Below are 19,831 nucleotides of genomic sequence, written 5' to 3' on the forward strand. Positions count from 1 at the left end.
TACATTCTTGTACCAAAAAAAACTGTACCAATAAATTGTAAATCTGGATCAAGTTAACAGCCCTTTTGCCCAGGCCAAATCCCAAGTTTCTGATCATTTTACTTCTCTCTTTTGTGTCTTGCCAAAAAGATAAGAAACATGTTGGCACAAAAGAAAAATTATTGCTTGGACTGTTCTCCCAGTCTTGAATCTGTTTCCTATAAAATCAGCTTGGACAGAAAACTCCAGTTAAGTCAACAAGCAACATCAAAATAGCTTTAGAAATATAATAGCAGTAAATTATGATGTTATTAAATTAATTCCTTGCCAAATTTAAATGTTAAATGCAGGTGGCAGATGAGTTCAAGGTGATGTGTGACAGATACATGTGGGATTAAATGAATATAAGCTATCTCACTGTTGGTGTGATCAGATCTCCACAATCACACCATTGTTCGCTCACCTCAGAGACATAACCAGCACTAATTACCAATCTATTTTGCATTGCAGTGAGCAATAATTAATAAAGTAACAAAACCACTGTGCCCTGAGTGACATTCTGATGCACTCTGGGCATGCAAGAGCACGTGAAGTTTGTGACAAGGGATATCTGTGTTCTGTTATTCTTGCACATTGCAGATTTTGGTGTTCTTGGCCGTTGTGGTGCGGGGGTGGCGGTGGTTGTTTTGGGGGGTGTTTTGGATTTCTTGGTTGGTTTTTTTGGGGTATTTTCTGGTTGGTTGGGGTTTTTTTTGGAGGGGGGTTGTTTGGTGGATTTTTGTTCGTTGTTGTTGTTTGGTTGGTTTCTGGTGTTGGGGTTTTGGTCGGTTGGGTTTTTTTTGATGGGTTGGGGTTTTTTTTCCCTTTGTTTTCTTTCGGGTTTGTTGGGGTTTTTTTGGTGGGTGCATTACAGAGCAAGGTCTGCAGAATAAATTAATTCCAAAGGCAGGTATTTTTCCCCTCATGAACTGAAGCCGGCCGTGGGGCCTGCCCCTCAGGCAGGGTCGGGCCTTTGGGCGGTGACTTTACCAACTCTCCCGGCGCCACCCGGACTCCTGAGCCGGCAGCCCGGTGTCCTCTTCCTCGCTCCGAGCCCCGTTCGAGCGCCTTTTCCTCAGGTTCCAGCCCGAGGTGGCTCCAAGACATTTTCCTGCCGCTTTTTACCTCAGGATTCCGGAGTGGCGGAGCGGCCGCACTCGCGCGCTCTGCGCTGCCTGACCCTCCTCAGCCGCTGTAGCGCCCGTACGGAACCGAAACCGGCGCGGCGGCGCCTCGGCCAATCCGCTCCGCTCTTACTGCGCGGCGCCGCTCCCCCGAGCCAATCGCGCGGCCGCCCTTTCCTGCCAGGGGCGCTATGGCGGCCGCCACGAGCTGCGGCCGCGCCGCTCTGGGCGCTCTGGCCCGGGATGGCGGCGGGGCCGCGGCGCGGTGGCGGCGGGTCCTGCCCCCGGGCCGGCCCGCCCTGCCCTGGGTGCCCGCCCGCGGTGCCGCGGCGGGGTCCGAACCCGGGCCGGCCGTGACGGTGGAGGTGGGCGGCAGGTGAGGGGCTCTGAGCGATGTGGGGGGGCGGCAGCGCAGAGCGCTGTCCCGGCTGGAGAGTCAGGCAAACGTGAGGGAAGACTGGTGCAAAATGAGGGATGTGTCGAGGTTATCCTCAGTCGGGACGTTCTTTGATGTCGGATCGAGCCTGATCAGCAAGGAGGGAGCCCGGAGCAGTGGGATCAGCCTTGTCATGGCTGAGTCAGGGAACTGAGGAGCCCTAAGGATGTAGAAAATCAAGATGTCGATGGATGTCTATGTGTACATCGCCAACGTAGCAAAATGTTCCAGGCCACCAAGTAGATCCGAGGGATGGAGACCTCTCCGGTGAGGAAAGGCTGAGAGGATTGGGACTGTTCAGCCTGGAGAAGAAAAGCTTTGGGGTGACCTAATTGTGGCCTTCCAGGAGTGAAGGGAGCTGCCTGGAAAGGTGCAGAGACTGTTTGTGAGGGTGTGCAGTGACAGGACAAGGGGAACGGGTTAAAATTGAAAGACAGTAAGTTTAGATGGGATATTAGGGGGAAAATCTTCCCTCTGAGGCCCTGGCACAGGTTGCCCAGGGAAACTGTGGCTGCCCCATCCCTGGATGTGTTTAAAGCCAGGTTGGATAGGGCTTGGAGCAGCCTGGGGTAGTGGAGGGGTGGAACTCAATGATGTTCAGGGTCCCTTCCCTCCCAAAGCATCCTATGACTCTATAGCTGAATTGTGTTCATTTTAACAATAAAAATCACATTTACCCAAAGGGATGACTCTATAGCTGAATTGTGTTCATTTTAACAATAAAAATCACATTTACAGCTCATAAGGACCCTGCCCAGGTGTTCCCCTGAGCATGTGAACAATTTACCTGGGATAAGTTGTATAGAAATTGCTAACTAATCACAATGGAGGAGCTGTGCTTGGAAAGGGAGCAGCTCTGGATTTCTGTGTATAAATAATGGCATGGAAAGTCAGGAGGGTGTGATGGACTTGTTCAGTAGCACCCAGCACAACCCTGGAATAAATCATCCATTCTCACTCTCAAGTGTGTCCTCGTTGCCTTGTTGCTCTCCATTCTCTGCCACAAAGGAGGGAATGTTCTGCAGCTGTGCTGGGAAGCTGCAAACAGCTCCCCTCACCCCTGAGGGTGTTTTCCTCTGGCTAAACCCCAGCTGGAACAGGTGATGATTTACCTTTGTAACTCCTAGGGACAGCTGATGTGCTGCAAAGTGAAGGAAGCAGGACACTTGAGGCTAAAGCGCTTGAAATTTAGGTGGATTTGGTCACTTTTGCTCAAAGAGTTTCAATTTTTATATCTCAGGAGGATTTTTGTATCTCCTGTGAAGCATAGCCTTTATTCTGTGCAGTTGAGGCTACAGATGAATGCAGAAACTGCTGGAAAATGCACATGAATTCACTATAAACTCATGTACCAGGTTGTTTCTTTCCTTTAGAAAGATGGAGCTGTCTTCTGGAAAACTTGCAAAGTTTGCAGATGGATCTGCTGTTGTTCAGGTAAAAAAACCAAAAAATAGTTAAAATCTGTGCAGCTTCAAAATTCCTATGTGTTAAAAATCATTATTTGGACATCAGAGCTTGTGGGACATAGAGCCTTATGTTGCAATTTCATCCCTAATGAAGGGACAGCTGAATTTTATAGGAAAAAAAAAGTTTGAAAAGCAAAACCAATGCATGAACTGCAGATTTTATGTGGTGATTTTCTGCAGAGTATAATTCTGAAGAATTACTGGTTTGTGAATAAGTTTAGAACATTGGGAGTTTTGATTTTCTTTTCAGGTAACTTCAGTTTTTACCTGTTTTTCTTAACCCAGCTAGGTGACACAGCAGTGATGGTCACAGCAGTCAGCAAAACCAAGCCCTCTCCATCTCAGTTTATGCCATTAGTGGTAAGTACTAATGACAGAATTCGTTTTGTGCTAATCAGTGATCAACTTAGCAGTCATAGTTCCTTAAACAGTGGAGTTCAGGATGCTGGGGAGGGTGGGGAATGCAAACAGGAGATGACAGACCCTGGACTTGAGAATTGCAGTTGATGATAAGATGCAGGATCCCTGTGTGGTGAGGGATGAGCCCTGGATGTTGCCTGCCTTGGCTTTAGTAGCTTTTTTAGTAGCTTTTGTGAGCTTTGCCACCATCCAAGCTCAGATGTTGGGCTTTGCTTGTGTGGAAAACTGGTGGGATTGTGAGCCTCAGAGAGCTGTGATTGTTCAGGGTGGGAAGGAGATAACTGGGGTTGGAGCTGGATGATCCCAAGGGTCCCTTGTGAGGGTTTCTGTGGCTCTGCAGTAAATAATCAGCTGTCATTAATAATGCCTGAACCTTCTTTGGAAGGTTGACTACCGGCAGAAAGCTGCTGCAGCAGGAAGAATTCCTACAAACTATCTAAGAAGGGAGCTTGGTTCCACTGATAAAGAAATTCTTACAAGCAGAGTAATAGGTAGGCTGAAACCTTTTATTTACAATGCACTTAATAAATGTTGCCATTTTCTTGTGTTTGAAAATACAGCCATGTCTAATGCTGCCAGAAAACAGACATGTAATTTATTTATCATTATGATTGAACTTTTAAGATTATATATGTCATGCTAAATACATTTCTGGGTTCTCTACTATTTTTTTTTTTTTTTGTTTAAAAACCCCATTTTGTCAGTTTCTTGTGGGGTCATTGCAGGACAAACTGAATATTAACTACTGAACCCCCAAATTCTTATGAATTCTTACAAACTTCTTATGAAAAGTTTGATTGTCTCCTTTGCAGATCGATCCATCAGGCCACTCTTCCCAGCAGGCTACTTCTATGATACACAGGTAGGTCATGCTACCTTCAAAAGGGAAAAATTGGATATGGCCAAGGAAAACTTCATGATACAGGCTCTGTTTTAAGAAAAACTATTTTTATTAACATCAACGAGGGGTTTGCACTTAACAAACAAGTGTAATGTTGCTTTTTAGTCTGTCATCTCCTTGTCTTATTTATTATTACATCCTGTTTTCCAGATTTTGTTGTCAAGATGCAGGAACAAAATTAAAATCTCCTCTGTATGACAGAGGAAAGATGCTAATAGTAAATATTTTATATATGTGATGTAATACAATATTATCCATTAAGGCTTTATTGGCAGCTTTCTATTTTAAATACCTGAAAAAATTTCCCTGTGAAACATAGACTTGTCTACATACATGGTGTTTTTTAGTGTCTTAGCTTTGTATTGACAGCTCATAAAAATGTGTAGGTCAAAATTATTCATTGTCTTAACTTGTCTAGATACGTGGGGTTTTTTAGTGTCTTTAGCTTTGTATTGACAGCTCATAAAAATGTGTAGGTCAAAATTATTCATTGTCTTTTATCTTATGCCAGATCCTTTGTAATCTTTTAGCAGTAGATGGTGTCAATGATCCTGATATTCTGGCAATTAATGGAGGTAAGAAGGCTGTGAGAAATTGGTGCTTTGGTGGGATTTAATGAGATCCACTTTTTCCTAATCCAGATTTTTGTCTTCCTTTCAGCTTCTGCAGCACTTGCCTTATCTGATATCCCCTGGAATGGTCCTATTGGTAAGTAAATATTTTTAAATTATGGGTGATTTTAATGGAATGGAAGGTGTAGACCATAGATGGCACTTTGTTTTTTTTAAGTAGAAGCTGAATCTAAACATAGGATTATTGCACTTCAAGGGATTATTATTTTCTGGACTAAATGCACTTTTGAGAGGAAATACAATATAGAAATAGTGTACTATAGAGACCAATAAACTAATTTTCTCTTAAGAGAAACATATTTATTGAAAAGCATTGTTTGGAAAATAGCTGGTTTAGAGTACTTTTCCTCGAGGAACTCAAAAAGAAATTTATTTCATTGTGAGTATTTTCTGGGGAATTTACAATACTTTTCCTCGAGGAATTATTTCATTGTGAGTATTTTCTGGGGAAAGATCTACCCAAGAACAAATATTGAATAAGCATCTTCCTTTCAGCTGCCTTTTTTTTCTAGAAAACATGGGCTAAAATGACAAAAAATTCTCAGTACACTCACAGCATTGTGTGTAATGCTACTTGCGTTATTTGCCCAGTAATAGTACTCAAAAGAAAAAAACAGAATAGGTAATTTTGTCTTCTAGATTTGTTTTTAATATCCAGTCAACGTGCTGATATCTTAAAATTAGTCTGTAGCTTTAATTATTGTTATTAGCTGTGTAACTTTCAAAGTAAAGTGATGCCTTAAAGAACTTGCTTATTATAATAATAAATGACTTTCTGGAGTTTCTTTGCAGGTGCAGTGAGGGTAGGGCTGGTGGATGGAGAGACTGTTATCAATCCAACTCGGAAAGAGATGGCCTCTAGTGCTCTCAATTTAGTTGTTGCTGGAGCTCCACAAAGTCAAGTTGGTAAGAAGGTTAATTGTTGTCTTTTGAGGGCTTGGAAATCTTTCAAATGTGGATTTTTCTACAAGAGTAGGAGCAAACAACAGTGATAAGTAACTTTTGGTTAAGTAGATTCCCTCTATTTATGCAGCTTAATGTTAGATTGCTATTGAACAATAAAACAGCAATTCACTGAATTTTTATCTTTCCATTGCCAGTTATGTTGGAGGCAACTGCTGAGAACATCTTGCAGCAAGACTTCTGCCATGCCATCAAAGTGGGGGTGAAGCAGACCCAGCAGATCATCCAGGGCATTCAGCAGCTGGTGAAGGAGCGGGGTGTGGTCAAGAGAACTGTCCAGAAATTATTCGTGGCTCCTGAAGAGATTGTGGACCTTGCAAAGAAGTAAGCTCAGAACAAATATGTAGGAATGTCTGTGACTCTGGTGCTTTCACCAGACTGGTATTTCATTAAATAATTTTCAAATATTTAGTCCTCAAAAAAAAACCCCCTAATTATAAAAGTGGTTTTTAAGCTGTGCTTTCAAAAATTCTTCCTTTTCTCCCTAAAGACTTGCTTCTAACAAGATCTATGCAGTGTTCACAGATTCAAGCCATGATAAAGTAAGTAATCAATCATTATATAATTATTTTTAACTAATAAAATAAATAATATAATAATTTCTTAATTAATATCATTATTAATAAAATCATTAATATCATAATGAAACTGTAGGAGGATTGAGTTCTTTAGGCTTTTAGCTCTGTAAGCTCTGTCCCTGGAGGTGTTTTAAGGAAAGACTGGATGTGCCATGGTCTGGTTGGCAAGGTGGTGATCATAGGTTGGACTTGATGATCTCGGGGGTCTTTTCCAACCTCAGTGATACTGTAATTTAAGCTTGTCTCCTCTGCATCTGTTTGTAATAATAATAAATTTTTCTCTAAGTTCTTAACCTGACCAGAATATTTGCTTGTATTATGTGGAGGTGGAGACTCCCTTTTCCCAAGGAGTCACGTGGAAAGGATGAGGGGAAATGGGTGCAGGTTACTCCTGAAGGGTTCTGGTTGGGCACAAGAGCAATGTTCTCTTTGGGAAAAATTATCAGTCACTGGGATAATCTTCCCCAGGGAAGTGGTGGATTGCCTGTGTGACATTTTTAGGATTTAGACTGGGAGGGTGCTGGACTATCTTGTCTAGATAGTCCAAGAAAGGTTGGACCACACAACCCTTGAGATCCCTTCCAACCTCATTTTTGATTTTTGTATTTGTGTGACAGTTCTGTTTCTTATTCCTTAAATTTTTGCAGATCTTTAAACCAAACAGCCCCAAACCCTTGTTGTTGTTCTGCCCTGTAGAGTTAAGTGGTTGCAAATCCTTTGTTCTAGATTTCGAGAGATGAGGCAATCAACAAAATAAGGCTTGAAACAGAAGAACAGCTGAAAGGTATTATTTTTTGTTAATATTTTGAGAATGCTTCAGTGGAGGCAGCACTGCTTGGAGTTAGAGTATCCTCTTTGTTGGAAGGTATTTTAGTAAAAGTTCTATAAAATTAATTTCCTAACTATAGATGCAATTTCTTTTCTGTACCCAGAAAAGTTTCCAGAGGCTGAGCCTTACGAAATCATGGAATCTTTCAATGTGGTTTCAAAGGACATTTTTAGAAATCTTGTGCTAAATGAATATAGAAGGTGGGTGTATCAAACTCCTACTGATAATATTTCTGTCAGCTTTTAATCCAAGACTATGGTTTAACTGATCTCTTAATTGATTTTTGTCATTTCAGGTGTGATGGGAGAGATTTGACTTCCCTCAGAGACATTAAATGTGAAGTGAACATGTTCAAAATGCTTCATGGATCAGCCTTATTTCAAAGAGGTCAAACACAGGTAGTGTCACTTAAACATCAGAAATGCTCAATGAATTATCAAAAGCTGAGAGATTTGGGTCTTTCATTTAAATGCCAGGTTTCCTTTTCTTTCACATTTAAATAGAAATAAGCAGAAGTGGTGTGTAGGTTGGGAAGTACATTGGTGTGTAGGGCACTGCTAAATTGGGCACCTCATGAGAACTCTTTGAAAGGCAGCTTCATAAGCAACTGAACCAAATAGGGAAATTTTACCCAAAAAATTGCAATAATGAGAGGATTTTTTTCTCTTCTTTGCCAAAAGTGTCAGCTGTTGGGTGGATTGAATTAAGATATGCTTGAAATTTGGTCTTCTGTGCTTTTATAGCTCCCTTTGCTAGAAGACTGTCAGCCATTGATCTGACTGCTTACTGCACTGCCTTAGGGTGGCAGTTGCAAACAGTGATTTACTCCTCAGTGTTGTCCCCTCTTATCCCACTAAAAATAACACCCACTGCAAGGCCACGTGGGAAACAGGCACAAACTGCAGCTGGCCCTGTCTCTTAAAGGTTTCTTAGGGAGCAAACTGCTCTTGGCTCCTACTTAAGGAGCATTAAATTAGTATTTTTAAATGGGATTGCTTGTAAGAATGTGTGATCTTTACAATAAGGAGTAAGTTTGTGTGATGGAGAGTAAAAGGTTCTACAAGTGGTAGCTGGTGGCATCTCATGGGCTGCTGGACTCGTTCTTTTTGATTCTTCATAAACAGTATCATTTGTGAAGGCTGCAAGGGTTTAAGAGGGGTTTATTTTTTATTTTAGCTCATTTTTATTTTAGGTTCTGTGTACAGTTACATTTGACTCTCTAGAATCCAGTGTAAAGTCAGATGTTATCTCCACAGCAGTGAGGTATGTATGTCTTGGTGCTTTGGCTGTAGTAACAAGAGGGTGAGCCTTTAAGCACATTTGATAAAATTCCCTTGAACTTCCACATAGATGCTTTCTTAGGACTGAAAAATGTGTAAAATTAGACTTTGAAGTGGCCTGCTTTCCAGAGATCATAGCATGGGTTTGTGTTAGGGTGGCATTAATTCCATAGCACACATTTGAAACTGTAGAGTGTTACAAGTTACATCCAGTCTGGTTTATATATTTAAAATATTTGTGGAGAATTTAGCTTAGGATGTAACAACCTGGTCCTTGTGCTTTGAACACTTTATTGCTGAAGTGAAATGGGTTCCCTTTAGAGCCACATTTCAGTGATGTCACCCCAGTGATTTCATCCCAGTGTGGGAGCTTTTACATTTTAATGTCTCAGCTTTACTGTAGTTAAATCTTTGTTACCCTGGGAGAGTTTGCAATATTCTCTAATTTTGGTAACTGTGGGTGATCAGCAAATTGTATTGATTTGTTGGTTTTGGCTGGGTCCATTTGTAAACATAACAATATTAGTTTGAATTATTTGTTTGTGTAAAACATATTTGGTTGCTCCTGTTTTGACATGGTCTTGTTTTTAATTAATAGTGGAATTAAAGATAAAAACTTCATGCTGCATTATGAGGTGAGACTTTTCCTGTGATACAGCTTTCTGCATGATTGACAAAAGGCCTTCATGTCTTTCTTTTAAAGGTGCAGTTGATCACTTCCAAGGTTATGAATTAGCTCTAGATTTGCTAAAATGTATTTATGCTAATTCATGCATGAATTTATATGAGCAGAAGTGCTGGTTTCCTGAAAAGCAGTAGGTAATTTGTAAATTGCCAGTTTATACAGGCTTTTTAATGCCATAACATCAGGTGAGCTCCTTCAGAACAGGTTCTTACTGAAAGCAGGATTAACCTGTGCTATTATTTTTAGTAAACTCTATTAATATGTTCAGCTGACGTGGCACAGCAATAGTAAATAAATGCTTTTACATCTTGGATCTCTCTCAGCCTTTGGAGCTTGCCCAAAGTATTTCCTACAGGCAACAGGCAGATCTTGTTCCATTATCTCTGTGGCAGAAATAACATTTCTGCTAGGTTGTTTGACAAGTTTCTTTGGAGGAAGCTTCTTCTGTTCTCTTTTAGCTACCTTGCTACTGCTTTATTCTCTTTTGTCTTGTGGAAGTAAAACATTTACTAAACATTACCTGAACTGGTCCTGGTTTGCAAGCCAAGTGACTGATAGAAGTCATGTGGTGGTTTGATGATTTTATTTTTAATGTATATTTACTTTGAGATACGCTTAGAAAAAAACATCTTTGAAGTTTTGGTGTATGTTTTAAAATGGAAAAGAAAAGCAGGTTAATTTTCTGTGTACACATTTTTTTGCTTCATAGTTTCCACCTTATGCAACCAATGAGATTGGCAAAGTTACTGGGCTGAACAGAAGAGAGCTTGGACATGGTAAGTCCAGACTAAAGAAATCCCATGCTGAAAGTTCCAATATTTTATCTGACTTTTATTTATGGATCACTTAGTGGTTGTTTTGGGGTTTTTTTTTTTTAACAGGTGCACTGGCAGAACGAGCTTTGAAACCAGTTATACCCCAGGATTTCCCATTCACAATCCGAGTTACTTCCGAAGTCCTAGAATCAAATGGTATTTTAGGATTTTCTTGTTTCTAACCTAGTGCTGGAGACTAAATTTGGTTCTTGAAAAGCTTAGTTTTGACAAACTTGATTTATAGGCATGCTAAATAATAGATTTCAGTTTAAATGTTCTTATTAACTGTTACCTGAAATATTTAAAATAAAAAACATGTTCATGAAGGATGAACCTTTCTTCGTTTAATAAAATGGTATTTGGGGGCATCTTTATGCTACAGGATAAGGAAAATAACTCTTAACTTGTGTTGAGACCCATTTTTCAATGTTTAATCCATTTTTTTCCTGTATTCCAACTCCAGGATCCTCCTCAATGGCTTCTGCATGCGGTGGAAGTTTAGCATTAATGGATGCAGGTACAAAATAACGCACTTACAAGGATAAACTGCGTGTGATAATGTGCTACAGGATCTGGAAATCACCAAAGGCTTCAAAATTTTCTTTTTTTTTTTGCCACTCCTAGGAGTTCCAGTGTCAAATGCAGTGGCAGGTGTAGCCATAGGCCTCGTGACCAAGTGCACTGAGGGAAAGGGGAATATTGAGGATTATCGCTTGCTGACAGACATCCTGGTGAGTGCTCCTCACATTCCTATTGTTGCTGCTAACTGCTGAAAAACACCTCTTGTGGCCTTCTGGAACCTTTTACACAGTCAATTCTGGAACATCACTTCTGGAAAAATCAGTTGCATCTTTTGTTTCATCTCGCAATTTCCTCCCTCATTTTAAAAATTTTGTATGAAATGTCCAGTCATGTTTCTTATTTTTTGTGTTATTAGTTATTTAAGCATTCTCCTTAGTTATTAGTTATAAGCTTTCTCCTTCCAATTAATTTTGTCTTTCCTCATGGGAGAAAAAGATGAATAATTTACTGAAAGACACTAGATATTGGGTGGAGAACGAGCACTTGGAAGAGTGGCTGGGGAGGAAAATGTGCAGCCACTGGCAGCACAGGATCAGCTGGGGATCAGGAACTTGTCCACAAAAGCTCTTGATTTCCAAGGAGAGAAAGGAAGGGTGTTAATCTTGAACAGCAAAATAAAGCTGAAGAAAACTTGGAAGTCTCAAAAGTAATTCCTCTGTACTTTTGGTATAGTGGGAGAAAATGGCTCCAACTTGGTTTTGTCTGTCTGTGCTGGCAGGGAATTGAAGATTACTATGGAGATATGGATTTCAAGATGGCAGGCACCAATAAAGGGATAACAGCACTGCAGGTATTGTGACATCTAATTTTCCTCAAATGTAACTCTGAGAGAGTATTAAAAGAGCTTTCCTGACATGTTGATGACATTTAATTCTTCTCACATCAGGTTGATCTAAAGCTGCCAGGAATACCAATAAAAATTGTGGTGGAAGCTATTCAGCAAGCTACAGGTAGGGCTGTTCTTTGATTTACTGCCATTTCATTATATTAAATTGTAAATGGAATTAAGTTGTATGAAACTAAACAGTTAACTATTCCTTTTTCATTCTCATTGTGTTAAAAAACAAGCTCCTGTTTTTATGAAATGGGTTTGGCTTAATCAATAAGCTCCAAACCAACTTCAAAGTAATTTCAGCCATTGCATGATTTGGACTAACACACATTACATGCCTTTGTTTAAATTCAGCAGGATAATGTTATAAAAATAACAGCATAAACTTCCTCTCATTTCACATAAATTCAGCTATATTTACAAGTGAAACTTGCTGCCATCTGTATTCTGACATGTGCAGCTAAAATGTTCTTGAAGCACATGAGAAAATGAAGCTATGTGGTTTAATAAGGATTTAATGAGTTGGAAAACTTTCAGCCTGACATTCTCCAGCTAGGCAGGAGACAGGTTTTGACAAGGAATGTTTTTCTACTGCATAACAAAAACCTCATATATTTATTTTAATCATATACAAAATTATTGATTTTTTTGTTGTTATTCCTTCTAGCTGCAAAGAGGGAGATTTTACAAATCATGAACCAAACACTGGCAAAACCCAGACCTAACAGAAAAGAAAGTGGACCAGTTGTAGGTAATGTTATTGTGTGAATTCATAGCTTTCATAATTACCTTTTTTTTTAACAATAAACTGCTTAAAATACCTTTAAAAAAAATTGTTATATATTTTTCCCCTTGTCCTGTGGGGATAATTTGTGGAGGGGTTTTGGTTAGTTTTGGTTATTTTGGGGGGATTTTTACTGCCACGTGGGGCAGCAGTCCTGTTTCAGTGTACACCAGGAAACAGTTGAAGTGCAGTTATGTGAAGCTCTCACAAAATCAGAATTAATGTAGGTGAGAGTATCAGTATGGCTTAAGGTCATTTACAATCATCAGAGTGTATTCTGTGTCTTCATTTATTTCAGTTCTTGCCTGTAATTACACCCCTGTTCAGCAAATACCACAGGTAGCTGTAAGAGATTAAAAGCTCCAGGAATGTGCCCTTTTGTGTGACAGCTTTCAAGATGATTATATTTAACACTTCAAAGGATTTTTAAATGTTCTTTCAGAAACTATCCACGTTCCATTATCAAAAAGATTAAGATTCGTTGGTCCTGGGGCTTACAATTTGAAAAAACTTCAAGCACAGACTGGTGAGACATTCTTATTCCTGTGGTAATTTATCCTCACGTGTTTCCCTGTGGCTCAGACTTGTATGTTGAGCTGTTTCAATGCTCAGTGCAAACTGAAAATGAAAAAATTCTGGTATCTGTAGAGTACAGGTAGATGCTCTGCTTTGGACCTGAAATGCTTAATGCTGTGGTGAACTTGATTAATGCTTCTCAGGGGATTTGGGTGGAGAAAAGGAGGAAAAATCTTATTTCCCTTTGGTTGTAAGCCTGTCTGGTCTGGCCACAGAACTCTAGAAGGGCCAAGAATTTTACCATTCTGCCTCCAAAGCACTTTCATTCCCCTCAGCCATTAGTGCAAGTATTATTAAAAATCTCTGGGAAACTGATTCATTACCCTCAATATTTATTCAGGATTTTTTTTTCCAGCCTTTAAAGAATTACAAAAATGATTTTGTGTTCTTTTATGGCCCACAAGTTGATCAAGGTATTTGCAAGGAGATGGTGTCCACATGCAGTTGTTTAATGCCTAAACTGACCAAGATTAAATAATGATTAGAGGTTTTAATGAGCGTGAAAACCATTCTGCTCTGAGCAAGTCTTTTCCGAGTGTGACTTCTCTGCAGTGTGCCCCTGACTGCTGTCCCAAATCTCCTTTTTCAGGTGTGACTGTGAGTCAGCTGGATGAAGAGACCTATTCTGTGTTTGCCCCCACGCCCGGGGCAATGCACGAAGCCAGGGAGTTCATTGGGGAGATCTGCAAAGATGATGTGAGCACAGACTGCTGCCTCGAGCTTCTTCAGCTTGCTCTTTGTGCCTTCCTGGCTTACTGCTTTCTTTTTTTTTTGTTTTTCTTCCACAGCAAGAAGTTAATTTGGAATTTGGGGCAATTTATACAGCCACGATTACTGAAATAAGGTATAAAAAGTGCTTTAGAATTGAAATTAACTTATTTATATAGCTGTGTTTCCGATACCTAATTATGATGTAAAATAATAATTGGTTTTTAAGAGAGCCAAATTTATGCTGGGGATATTGGCACCTGCATCATTTCTGATACTTTTTCTGGTGAAATTTTTTTTGTTTCCTGGTAAAGCTGGGCTTTTTTGCTTTTTAGTTTTTAGAATGTCTCTAAATTATAAAACTTTTAGGCCTTTTTCAGCTTTGAATCTGAAAGGGATGATATGAATTTGCTTTCCAATTTTCATCACAATATTTGTCTTGTAAAGATTACATTTTGGATGGTGCCTATTACTGAAATAAGAAAGTCTCATCCATTTTCAGTTTAAAAAAATGAGTGGACATGTTATGGTGGATAAAAGATTTTTAAAAAGGGATGAGTAAAATTTTGTTAATGAGAAGTTTAGAAGTGCTTGCTTTGGGGACCATATGCAGAGTGAAATGTAGACTTTTCTTGATGTCCTTTGAAATAACTGTGCTGTTTCCTGCTGCAGAGATTCTGGAGTGATGGTAAAACTGTACCCAAACATGACCCCAGTATTACTTCATAATTCACAGCTGGATCAAAGAAAGGTAAGCCATCCTTAAACAGGTATAAAATAGGCAATTAGATTTATTTTTAATCAGTTGGCATGGCTGTAGCACACTTACTGTTGTTCCACAGTCCATTTCCATGTTAAAAGCTGTTAATTAGCAGCACTTTTTTGTTCTAAATTCTTCCTGCCCTGTACTTAAAGCTGCAAAGAATCAACCCTGTGACTCCTGCAGTCGTTTTTACACCAAGTTCTTTAGCTCTGCAATACCCTTTTCCATGTAATATTCATAAACCTGTTGTTCCTAAGGTAGTGCTGAACCACTGGGCTGAAGTGTAGCATGAAGGGATTTTTATAACAAACTCTGATCATTTTATTTCTAGATTAAACACCCTAGTGCCCTGGGATTAGAAGTTGGACAAGAAATTCAGGTAATTATTTTTTTTAACTTTAAAATGCTAATAAAATACTGTTTGTATTTTTAATTTTTTTTTCTTATTACTTATTTAGTGTTTATGAAGAAAATCTTTTTCCATATTGGATTCTCTTTCTGTGCTAGTTAAAGGCCTGATCATTCAAGTTATGTTTATTTAATGTCATCCTCTTGCTATCTAGGCATCACAGTATTTAACAGCCAGATATAGGCTAAAGGATTCCTATTTATTGCTTTTCTAGCATCAAACTGATAAAAACTCAAACCCTACCTCCCATCTTTAAAGGAAAATGTTATTTCTAGTTCCTGAAGTTGTTCAGTGTGAAAGCACTTTGTTTCCTTACCAGGTTAAATACTTTGGCCGTGATCCCACTGATGGCAGAATGAGGCTGTCACGTAAAATTCTGCAGTCCCCAGCCAGCAGCACCCTGAAAACCCTGACAGAAAAAAACAGCATTGTCCTGGGAGGGGCTGTTCCACAGACATCCACCTCATCCCAGTGACAGGTAAGGCCAGCAGAGCAGCTTCAGCTGACTCAGGGCTGCTGAAGAATTGTGCCAGTCTGGCTTTGTACTGAGCAGTTACCCCTCAGTGCTGGGCAGGGACTGCTTTGCCAGTTGTCTTGGAGTTTGTTGGGAGTTAACAACTGGCCCTTCACACCCTGTAGGTGTAGGAAATTTGATATTATAAAATTGGTTCAAATGGCCTTGATGGTCTCAGGCAGTCTGGACTGGCTCCTCTGTCCAAAACAAATTTACTTGTTCATCTCAAACATCCTTTTTCTCTACCTTTTAAAGAAAAAAACCCAAACAGGATATTGGAAGAGAAGAAAAAATAAGCTGCTTTCTTGATTAAGTAAACAGTGCAGAGGATTTCAGCCAATTAATGAAACGACCAAAGCTCTTCCTTAGAAGTAGTTTTTTTATGTATTTGACTGTCAGAAGGCTCATGCCTCAACTTTTCCCAAAATTTTTGTGTTTTTTCTTGTTCTTAGAAAGCTGCTAGAACAGGAAAGTGTCTGATGTTAAAATCAGGAGCAGTTAGACAGCAAGATTGGCAAATGCACAGTGCACCAGTGGGAACTCAAGGCAATCTGTGGCAGCCCTCTAGGAATGATTGACAGCACAAAAAGAAGGGAAAATTCACTGAAGAAATCTCGGATTTAAGGAACATTTTTGATATAATGAGTTGGTTACAAAGTGTTTTCTCTCTTTCAGGAAAAAGGTGTGATAGCTGGTGAAAATACAAGTGACCTTTGCTAGAACCTCTACATGTCCTCACAAGAATCTGCAGGTGGATGGTAGTGAATCATATTTATAAAATAGACACTATTTATGCTTAAAGGTGATGTAGAACTTCAAAGCCTTCAAATTGATTTAAAACTTTAAAATAAAACCAGGAACCAGCAATGCCCTCATCTTGTGTAGCAAGGTTGAGATGAGAATACAAGAAGGTGGGATTCTTTTGGCTGAGAAGATATTTCAATGCTAAAGGTTATTCTCTTTTGAGTTATCCACTCAAAATAAAACTGTGAATATGAGAAGTAAGAGCTGAACAACTCTTTTGTGGGAGAAAGGATTATCCTGTACGCTTGGTCAAGAGTCACACTTGGCCAAAGTTTTACTGGCTTGTCAGTGTACAAGAATGTTGAGCAAGACAGAAAGACTTAGAAGTATCACCTTTAACATGATGGGTGCTGGTTTAGATTCATACATCACTCTCAAAATGTTCAGACCTGCTGCAGTATCTGAGCAGAACTTTGCTGAAACATCACCTCTTACCACCTGGGTTTGTTAGCGCTGACTTTTAAATACATAATTAAAACATTAAAAGACATTTTTTGGAATGAACAATTGATGTGATAAATCTTTCCTTAAAACACTCTCATTAGGAGTGTCTTAATCCTTCTATTAATTATGTTGCATCAGTGAGTTCGCTGATCTCTTTTAGACTTCAAAACGTTTCCCAGGGGCTCATGAGAATGACTCGTTTTTCTGCTGTGAGGTACAGACTTTGAAAATCAAACAGGGTCCTTCTGATGTTCAACAATTTGTATGCAGGACTAATAAGAAAATCAACTTCCCACCTGGTGGCAGGTGGGCTGTGAACCACCTGAAATAAAAAACAAAGCACTGGGGAGAGGAGAAGTGGGACTGTACAGAAAAAATTACTCCTTTTTTATTCTAAGTTAAAGTATTAAAGAAGAAAGAAATGACTGGTGTGCTGCTCTGTAGTTGTCTCTGTCTTTCATCATGTAAGATTGAAAAATTGAAAAAAGTTGGGAAAGATTGAAGAAAGATTTCCTTGGCAATCTTTTCTTCCTCTTTGAGGGCTGTGTCTTATTATTTCTTAGTAAGAATTCAGATGTCACTTCTTACTATGACAGTTGACTGATACATGACTATTACATATGAATGATGTTAATAAAATTATGTGGGTCAATGTTAAAGTCCCTGAACAGAAACCCAGATGTTGTTTTTCTGGTAACTCTTCCCAGAAATGGACCTACCTCCCCAATCTAAGTGGTTTTCCAAGGTTTATCTGCCTTTATTGTACACTAATTTCTGAGAGGGTGTGTTGTGGAGCTGGTCTCAGTAAAGCAGCTACTGCAGTGCTGGGGCATTGTCTGTTTGGTGGATGATGATAAAGGAGCAAAATGACTTTAATGTTGCTGTGGCAGAACCTGTACAGTCAGCCTGACTTTCTGCATCTGGAACCAGCTTTAGGCCCCATGGGAAGGGGCGGGGGAAGAGCACACTTGGGAGCTGGCTGGGAGGAGCAGAAAGCAGCTGCTCTTACCTGAGGAGAGAAGCTCAATGGGAGCCAAGAGTTGAGTAAGTGTGTGCTGCTCTGACCCTTCCTGGAGGGAAGGCCATCCCGGGCTCGCCGAGAGACGGCGCGGGGCCGTGGCAGGAGGAGCTTGGCTCAGGTGGGATCAGCCATGATCAGAAACCAGGTGGGTCCAGAGTGCTGGAGAGAACAAGCTCAGTCCTTTTGCAGCAGATGGTTTTTTGTTTCAAATAGTGATTTGTTTCTTCTTTCTTACTCCTCAACATAATTAGCTTCTCTAATGACTTGTCTTAAATGAAGCCATGGAAAGAAATTGCCTTGGAGAGTGAAGCTGGGCAGGTGCAGCACTGCAGCAGCTCAGGAGGGCCAGAAACACCCTTATTTGACAAATCTGAAGTTTTCATGCAGGTGCAAAGATTGAGAGCTGGGGTATCTCTAAATGCCAGCAATAAATATTACAAGTGCTATCATAAAAGTATAAGAGCTGGCCTAATTGTACTTCTGGGATTGCCTACCAGAGGGAATGATAGTCTCTTAATTTCACTCCAAGAAATTTTAAAGGTACTTCTGGGACTGCCTGCCAGAGGGAATGATAGTCTCTTAATTTCACTCCAAGAAATTTTAAATGATTTAGGAATGAATTGCCTGTCTTGCTTGGGAAAACAAAAAAAAAAAGAGCTCTGTGCTGTTCATGTAGTGACACTTGTGAGTTGCTCTGTCTGCGTCTACCCTGATGAAATCCTTTGCTTTGATGAAGAACAGAGAATTCTCAACACTGATAACTCGCTGGTGGTGATGGGGAAGGATGAGCTGCTGGCAGGTGCAACACCACCGTGGAAAACATTGCTTTGCTTTCTGTGCATCTTAAAGAGCAGAGATTCTGATGCTTTCCTGGTCTAAGCCTGGGTTTAAATCCAGTATGGAACATTTGTTGGGGCAAGCATTGTGTGTTTTGTCCAGGCAAAGCCCCCAGAATTGACTTGCTGGTTGTGGATACTGATGGCAGGGTCATGCTGGGCTTTACAACCCCCTGGATGCTGTTTTGGGCGAAGAGAAGTCCCTCATCTGAGTGAGTGCAATCCCTGTGTGGTCTGGAGTGATATTTTTCCACAGAGGTCACTGAGTTCATGCCTGGAGAGATCATGGATTTATTTCACAGCTGAAGCACGAGAAATAGTTTTTCATGCCAATTCTAATTCACATATCTCCTTTTTCATACCAATTCTAATTAACATATCTCCTTTTTGTAGCTATTCATCATAAGGATTTGCTCCAAAATACTCTGCAGTGGTTTCTTGCTGTTTTAGATATCCTGAGAAGTGCTGCATTTAATCATGAGTGGAAGTCATGCTTTTATTTTTGTGCATTTGGTTTGAAGAGCCAAGAAGCACGCACAGAAGTCGTGTAGAGGGGAGAGGGAGTTCATGAGCAGCAATGTCCTGAGGCAGAAATATGCTCTGGCCATTGGGGTTTGTGTTCCTTTTTGTGTGTTTGCTTTTTATTGAGCTTTCTCCAAGGTAGAAATATGCTCAGTCTGTAATACCTTGTGAGGAAAGGCCACTAAAACACAGCAGGGAAGGCTTGTTTGGAACTGACTGTAAACTGGTTCATGTGACTCTCAGTCCAGGGTTTTGAAACCACTTAACGTGGTCTTTTTATACTTACTGACTCACTTATCCATAATGATGCACATGTCCCAAGGTGTGCTCCTATACAGCTGAATAAAAGTGTATAGGATAATTCTCACAGGTCTATATTGTATTTTCTCGGTGACTGAATCTTAGAGGCCTGCTACAATGAATATCAGAGCAAAAGCTGAGACTTGAATGTTACTTAGATGTTACCTTTTCTAAATCTGCCCGGAGAATATTTGGAAAAGTTGCAGATAGTTACTTTGAGTGGCAGACTTTGTTGGAAACACTTTCTTTCCCTTCGTCTGGAACCGCATTTGAACTTGAGAGCGGAGAAATGCCAGGCGTGTGAATAGGAGCCATACCGGTGTGACTGCTTTCACCGTGAGGCAAGAGCCAGGAAAGTCTGGCTTTGTCTGGGAATGAGGCACACCCTGGCCTCAGGAGAACTTGTCCTCCCTCCTTCCCCTTCAGAGCCTCAAAAATTGGGTCTGGAGACGCATTCAGGCTTCTCCTCGTCCCCAGGTTCCCGCTGTTGCACGCAGCTTCACTCCCTGAACGCTTTTGGGTCCTTTTCCCCTGTTCCCATGCAAGCACGGAGATGTAATTATTTTTTTTTTTATTTGTAGTACAGAGG

General features: G+C 40.2%; 1 protein-coding gene across 1 annotated transcript; it reads left to right on the forward strand.

Moving 5' to 3' along the window:
• The first annotated feature begins 1,316 nt into the window (after window positions 1-1,316).
• PNPT1 (polyribonucleotide nucleotidyltransferase 1) lies at window positions 1,317-17,102 on the forward strand. Its single transcript, XM_041417249.1, has 29 exons — window positions 1,317-1,518; window positions 2,952-3,012; window positions 3,330-3,404; window positions 3,850-3,955; window positions 4,277-4,326; window positions 4,877-4,940; window positions 5,026-5,073; window positions 5,790-5,903; window positions 6,098-6,284; window positions 6,451-6,502; window positions 7,265-7,322; window positions 7,471-7,567; window positions 7,663-7,765; window positions 8,560-8,630; window positions 9,246-9,282; window positions 10,042-10,108; window positions 10,214-10,303; window positions 10,611-10,664; window positions 10,772-10,878; window positions 11,448-11,519; window positions 11,616-11,679; window positions 12,229-12,312; window positions 12,788-12,871; window positions 13,511-13,617; window positions 13,710-13,765; window positions 14,302-14,380; window positions 14,724-14,771; window positions 15,121-15,279; window positions 15,991-17,102. Exons 1-28 carry the CDS (start codon window positions 1,334-1,336, stop codon window positions 15,274-15,276), a joined length of 2,376 nt encoding a protein of 791 aa, XP_041273183.1. The 5' UTR covers window positions 1,317-1,333; the 3' UTR covers window positions 15,277-15,279; window positions 15,991-17,102.
• Window positions 17,103-19,831: the final 2,729 nt, after the last annotated feature.

This window comes from Onychostruthus taczanowskii, unplaced genomic scaffold (genome assembly GCF_017590055.1).
Source record: "Onychostruthus taczanowskii isolate IOZ18803 unplaced genomic scaffold, ASM1759005v1 scaffold55, whole genome shotgun sequence".
NCBI lineage: Eukaryota > Metazoa > Chordata > Aves > Passeriformes > Passeridae > Onychostruthus > Onychostruthus taczanowskii.

Bases quoted from the DNA above. Each gene is read 5' to 3' on its own strand.
- PNPT1 (XM_041417249.1), top strand. From the start codon at position 1,334: ATGGCGGCCGCCACGAGCTGCGGCCGCGCCGCTCTGGGCGCTCTGGCC. The intron at 10,879-11,447 runs GTGAGTGCTCCT...CTGTGCTGGCAG, and splicing joins GCTTGCTGACAGACATCCTG to GGAATTGAAGATTACTATGG. The intron at 14,381-14,723 runs GTAAGCCATCCT...TTTTATTTCTAG, and splicing joins CACAGCTGGATCAAAGAAAG to ATTAAACACCCTAGTGCCCT.